The 6,727-nt window shown below is 48.7% G+C and overlaps 1 protein-coding gene across 1 annotated transcript; it reads right to left on the minus strand.

Moving 5' to 3' along the window:
- Positions 1–61: 61 nt before the first annotated feature.
- Positions 62–1,173, minus strand: LOC104488562 (serum amyloid A protein-like). The gene is made up of 3 exons (XM_010134034.1): positions 1,077–1,173; positions 645–783; positions 62–203 (listed from the first exon to the last, which is right to left on the minus strand). The coding sequence occupies exons 1-3, from the start codon at positions 1,171–1,173 to the stop codon at positions 62–64; spliced, it is 378 nt and encodes a 125-aa protein (XP_010132336.1).
- Between the last annotated feature and the right edge of the window lie 5,554 nt (positions 1,174–6,727).

The raw sequence follows: 6,727 nt of genomic DNA on the forward strand, positions 1-6,727 counted from the left end.
AGGGTGACTGACAGGGGAGCAGGGTGACAGGGGAGCAGGGCTGGGCGCCTGCCGCGCAGCGTCAGTATTTGTCGGGAAGGCCCGCCGGGCGGTACCGGTTGGGATCGCCACCACTCCGGCCCCACCGGTTCGCCTCTTGGTCTTCTCGGGTGTCTTCTGCACCTCTGCCGCTCACGCCGCTTTGCCAGCTTTCCCGGGCATCGCTAGGAGGAAGAAAAAAGGCCACCTGAACCAGCCAGCATTCGACTCCCCCCCCGTGCTGATTTCTGCGCTCAGTAAAGCTGGATATCCACAGGACTGCTCCAAGACAGATGGGAGCGCATACTCAGTCCTTGTCTGAGAACCACAGTGGAATCTGTTATGTCCACAGAGCAGATAGAACCACAACCGTTATGTCAAGAAATGAACCAGCAAGGAGCGAGAGCTCCTTAGCACCAGAAATGCGGAGGTAAGGAACCTGTAAGGCCAGTGCCTCTGAGGGCAGAGAGGCGCTGTCCTATGGAGACGGGCTGTTCAGACATTAACTGCTCCTCCCCTCCACTGTCCTCCTAGGTCAAAAGCTAAATACAAGTCAAAAAGGACTCTGACTGGAGTAACTGGACCCCGAGTAACTCGCTGATGACAAGGCAAATAGGCTCCATTACCTGAGCACTTCCGCTGCCCAAGCACCACCAGGTCCTCTTCGGGCAGCATCGTAATTCCCACGAGCATGGAAATATTTGTCGGCACCTTTAAAATTTGCCTCACGCATGTCCTTATATGCTCTGAACATATCCCATGCCCCTGAAAAAGCAGGGAAACAGAGATGATGTTGACTTTAAAGAGTCATCCCAGAAATGGTTAAGTACCATCAGAAGCTGAAAGGCCCAAGGAGCAGTAACACAATGAGACACTCTTCCACATTGGCCTTTGCACAGAACGGGCTGATCAAGGACCTTTTCCAGCAGCAGAAACCAGCAGGATCCGCAGTGTGGAGCTGTGGACCTGCCAGCTCCAAGGTTTGCCTCCGCTGACTGCTGGTGACCTGCTTGGGGAGGGGGCTCCTGAGAGAAAGGCCCGTGACGACAGCAGCTTACCTCCCATCGCATCCAGAACAAATTTTCCTCCTTCCCATAAGAGAGCGTTTGCACATACAGTAAAGGAGAGCAACAAGATGCAGACACAGAGCCTCATGGTTCCTGGACCAGGCCTGACACAGAGCTGTGAGACAATCAGAGAGATGTGGAGCTCTGGAGCACCTTTGAGACCGCTGACATCATATCCATCACACCCATAGCTCGGCCCCAGCACTCATGGCTAGCCAGGAACCCACTTCTCCACCCCTTCCCCCCGCCCAAGGAGCAACAGTGCCTTCTGTGCGACCACAAGCTCAGCTAAGAGCTCCACAAGAGGCAGAGGATCATGAGACACTTGTGTTTCAGCATTCCCTGCTGCTTCTGTGAGGAGTACAGAGAAGCCCCACGTGCTAGAGCATTAGTTCTGTTCCGAAACGCCAGCTAGAAACACTACATAGAGCTTACAAATCCCGAGTATCACTCACCACCGCAGGCAGGCAAAGCCAAAGGAGATGGGAGCTTGTCTTGTGTGCTCTCGGACTCGGAGAGGGTATTTATAAGCAATTCAAACCCCTCAAAAGAGGAAATTGGAAAGGATACCCACAGCTGGGAATTTCCCAGCACTCCACTTCCAACACAGAAATCATTACGGTAAGCCTGTCCTTGTCCTTACTTAAAGTTCATAGCTCCTGTTACACAATTTTGTTAGAAAGTATGTGGTGTTTCTTCAGCTGTCCACAGGACTCCTCATAACAAGCAGACTGAGAAACTGCCTCAAAGACTGAAGTGTTCTGTGTGCTTCAAGTTTTACAGTTGCCTTAGGGGTGACACTTCTGTTCAGCTCTTGCTCTGGACAGAGCTCAGAGGAGGTGTCCAATCATCTGCACCATGCATTGAAGCACAAGGCTGGGTCTGGGTCAGTGCACAAGCAACAGTCACCTGCGTTACCAGAATGGCTGCAGGAACTGCTAAGTGACATTCCCACACGTGCCGGGATGACAAGACGGATCCCAGAGCCAATGGAACAGAAAACGTGCAGCACTGTTCTCCATTGCAAAGCAAACTGCATACACCTACGTCCCTGCTGATAACACTCTGAGGTAGCACAGGCACACGCCACCGTGAGGAAGCGCTGACTGGTTCGTCCCGCCTGTGCTTGCTCTCACAGATCCTTCTCGAGGGACTTCCAGCTGCAGCAGTGGCTCTGTGGGGCTCAAGTGGGCTAAACTAAGGAGGGGTTTTGATGCAGCAGTGATCATGTTACCTATGGGGAAGTTCAGATCCGTACAGCCACAGCTCCGGTGAACTTCAAGATCCATGCACGAGCTGTCAGGCCCATTGGCGTGGTTCAGTCGGAGCACCCGCTGTGCCCTCCCTGCTCCGGAGCCTGCTTGCTCCCCTGGGTTAACAGCTGACACAGCTGCTTGCTCTGCCCTGGGCTCGAGTACATTTGCACTGCAGAACGGATGTGCGGAATGTCTCCCTGTTGAGGGCTCACACTGAATGGAACGAGCCTAAACCAGCTTCTTGAAATTCTCTGCAGAAGAGGTAGCTGGAGTCGCCCCATTCATGACTGTCATTTTAAACAATTAGCTGCTAGATCTGAGGGGCAGAGGTGTAAGGCAGAAGAGGTGCAACAACAAACTGAGCTAATGAAGTGCCAGCAGGTAACTTCCTCGATCATCGCCAGGCTTCAAACAAGAATTTAGGGAAGAAGAGACATTTTCCACAGACAGGCCTGGAGCAGCAGGACAGATCTTCTCCAGTAGACTGTATCTCCAAATGGAACAATCTGAGATGAGAATCCAAACCCTAACCAAATGGACAAGGAAACCTTGCAAAAAACAGGGGATAGACATGTAACTTGGGCCTCTACCACCTTTGAACCTCACACTGAAGAGTGTCACAGCCCAGTTACTGCAGAGACTGGAGTGCTGCCTTTCACTGTAACTCTGTTCTCGTCCTAGTGATAACTGAGGGTACACATCAGCTCAAGTGCCTTCTCTGCTGGCCACCAGTAGCCCTGCTGGTCACCCTTCTGGATTTGATTTAAAAAAACCTGGAAAATTATTCCTGTAAGTTGTGGTACAGGCTCATTAGCACACGCCATTCTGTCCCTGGACCTAGAACAGAGCGTTGCCTTCAAAACTGACTTAAGGAATGTTTCCCTATGAAAACTCAGACATTTTGGACCACAGAGGATATTTCTGAGTCTTTCAAGTGATTTGATGCCTTTCACATTCTCTCCAAACCATAATTTTCTTCCAAGAGCACAAACATGAGGGTAATTGCAAGGAAGTAGGTGCAGTAGGGGATCTGCAGTTGTCAGATTGCATCCCCTTGACTCGTCCACAACAAGGAGGGCAGCAGCAGTGACAACAGTGCTGGAGTTCCCTACGGGAACTGAGATAAAGCACCACCTTTGTGCTCCAGCAGGTGACAGCCTGAGCACTGCTTTCCCGTACCCTCCTGGCCTGCTTTCCAGGTCAAAGCCCTTGGCCCACAGCAACAAGCTGCAGCCAGAACTGCTGCTTTTGCAACAGCAGGCAAGCTTGGAGCATGCAGGAGGGTTTGAACGGAACATTCCTCTCCAGCCTGGCATTAAAACACAGGCTGCATGCCCACTCTGGTAAACACAACATGTAGGGAGCCTGGGAAGCCCCCTTCTGGGTTTGAACGTCCTGATACAGTTCAGAGAAAAAGCAACCTCAAACCAGTTGCTCTTTAATTCTAAACATCTATAAATGCAGGTTTCATTCTGCAAACAGCCCACAGCACAGGTATTTTGCAATCTAAGTCAGTCTCAGATTGAGTGGGAAGATGAGGTGGATTCCCAGCTCAGGCAGTTATTCCTTGTTCTGGGAAGGAGCAGCAGCTGATTCCAGGTTACACAGTAATAGTTCACTTCAGGAATTTTGCCATCCAGCTCTATGGAATATTTACTAGCATTGGCCTCAGGCTTACAGATGTGTAGAACAAGTGCAGCCTTGGCCCCTCTTCAAGAAACAGACTGCATATGCAGCCATTTATCTTAAATAAAGATAAACATGTAGGTTTTGAAGATGATTCCAACAGTGAAATAATGATTTCAGGCAGGTATGAGGCTTTTATACATTTTAGCAACAAAACCAACACAGCTTCTATTTAAAGTTGCTCCAGGCAAAGACCCCCTTATTCATCCCCGCTTTTCAAGGGTCCCCTCCACCAACAGTCAGTCACCAAAAGCAAAGATGAGCTGCAGCTCACCTGCTCCAGCACAGGCTGGCTGAAATGATCTGGGGTGCACACTGAGCTGCCTGCCCAGAGCTGGTAGGGGCTGAAGCTTTAGCATGAGGCATTGCTCCGTACAACTGTAACTTCTACACAGAAGACCGTTTTGTTTCACAGCCCCTTCACCTTACCCTGGTAAGATGAAAACACATGTACCAAGAACAGGAAACAGCAATTTTCCAACTCCTCTTCAGAAGGTAAACTCTTACTCTTCTTTGACAGTCAAGTCAGTCAAAATCATCAACACAAGCTCACTTTAGACACCAAATTTGAACAAATTCTTCCCATTATGTTCAGCTATACAATCATCTGACAAAATTTAAAATAAAAGCTCTGAATGGAAAGTTATGTTTTATTGTGAAAAAAAACACAAGCAAAAAGCCCCACCCTGTCTCAAAGTAACCAAGTGTACAAAACCCCACAGAAATAAGAAAGGGAGTGCTGTGTACAGAAATACACAGAGCAAATACAGTGGAGCTGTGACATACAGAGGCAGGCCAGGTACATTCCTGGAACACCAACAACCTCCTCAGAGAAGGGCAACACGAGGGCTCGGATAAAGCTGTACCACATTCACACGTGGGGCTAGTTACATGCAGCAGCACACTCCTTGGGCAGGGAAGAGAAAGGCACCAACAGCGTCTCATCAGCCTCACCACACACGGCAGGCTCCTCTTCCAAGTCTTATGTAAAAGTGTGGGTGTTTCTGACAGAAGGGCCCGAACTAGAAGCCTAAGAAGAAACTTGTTCATAGACGTATTAAGTGCAGAAAGAGTTCAAGCTGGTTGGCGGCTGGTCACGAGTGGTGTTCCCCAGGGTTCACTGTTGGAGCCTGTCCTCTTCAACATCTTGATCAGTGATCTGGATGAGAGGATCGAATGCACCCTCAGCACGTTTGCCCATGACACCAAGTTAGGCGGAAGCGTGGATCTGCTGGAGATAGAAGGGGGGCTCCTCAGAGGGATCTGGACAGGCTGGATGGATGGGCCAAGGCCAGTAGTTTGAGGTTCAGTAAGGCCAAGTGCCAGGTCCTGCACTTCAGTCACAACCCCTGCAATGCTGCAGGCTGGGGGAAGAGCAGCTGGAAACTGCCTGGCAGAAAAGGACCTGGCGGTGCTGGCTGACAGCCATCTGAGTGTGAGCCAGCAGCGTGCCCAGGTGGCCAAGAAGGCCAGCAGCACCCTCGCTGTGCCAGAAAAAGCGTGGGCAGTAGGAACCAACTGTTCCCCGGTACTCAGCACCAGTGACGCCACACTGCAAAAACTGTGTTCAGTTTTTGGCTCCTCACTCCAGGAAGAACATTGAGGTGCTGGAGCGTGTCCAGAGGAGGACAACAAAGAGCACAAGTGTGCTAAGGAGCAGCTGAGGGACCTGCAGGTGTTTGGCCTGAGGAGAAGGAGTCTCAGGGGAGACCTTCTCACTCTACAACTCTCTGAAAAGCAGCTGGAGGGAGGTGGGGGTCAGTCTGTTCTCCCAAGTAACAAGCAACAGGAAGAAAGGAAATGGCCTCAAGCAGCACCAAGAGAGGTTTAGGCTGGACACTAGGAAAAATTTCTTCCCCAAAAGGGTTGTCAAGCCCTGGAGGGAGTTAGACATGTAGATGTGGTGCTGAGGGACATGGTTTAGTGGTGACTGGGCACCACTGGGTTAACAGCTGGACTCAGATGTTGAAGATCTTTTCCAACGTAAACAATCCTATGATTCTAATTCCACCGTTTGTTGAAGTACCACAGCTCACGAGATCTATAGTCTTGTTACACAAATAGATATGGGCAATTGAGAATTGTCATGCTCATAGTTTAACAGCGAGTTCATTTAACAAGCTGTTCTGTTAATCAGCATTCTTAACCATTAATCCACTCCTGTAAAATACTTCCCTCCAATTTTAAGAGTTGGTTTAATTAATGCCTTTCAAACAGGCAACATCAGGCCATAATATTTAAAAGAAAAAGGTAACATAACAAACACTTCTATAGTAACTTGAAAAAAATGTCATTTACAGGCAGATTAAAAAAGTATGAATTTAGGTATTTGAGGAGTGGCTTCTTGTGTTTGCAAATAAACAAAAACCTGTACACCATAATTTAATGCTATGGGGTTCATATCCTCAACACTTCAGTCCATGTAGACTCTAAAAATAAACTCAGGAATTTCCATCTCAAATCCATGACTTGAATTTCAAGATAAATACTGGACTCTTTTGATTTAAGCTTACTCTCAAAACTCATTACCAAAGGAATAAGGAAGAACTGTCAACAGTTCCCAGTCAGATGGAGACTGCATCAATATAACTGAACTTTTAGACAGAAGTTCATTTCTTTAAGAGCCTGTTAGGTTTAAGAGGCACTTTAATAGACAGTCATTACAGTAAAAAACATTCCCAAAGTCTTCCAAGCTGTTTT

The sequence above is a fragment of the Buceros rhinoceros genome, unplaced genomic scaffold (genome assembly GCF_000710305.1).
Source record: "Buceros rhinoceros silvestris isolate BGI_N320 unplaced genomic scaffold, ASM71030v1 scaffold5244, whole genome shotgun sequence".
NCBI lineage: Eukaryota > Metazoa > Chordata > Aves > Bucerotiformes > Bucerotidae > Buceros > Buceros rhinoceros.

Excerpts from the sequence above, each read along its gene's own strand:
- LOC104488562 (XM_010134034.1), bottom strand. The coding sequence starts at position 1,173 with ATGAGGCTCTGTGTCTGCATCTTGTTGCTCTCCTTTACTGTATGTGCA. Across the intron at positions 784-1,076 it reads TGTTCTGGATGCGATGGGAG|GGGCATGGGATATGTTCAGA; the intron begins GTAAGCTGCTGT and ends CTGCTTTTTCAG. Across the intron at positions 204-644 it reads TGGGCAGCGGAAGTGCTCAG|CGATGCCCGGGAAAGCTGGC; the intron begins GTAATGGAGCCT and ends TCTTCCTCCTAG.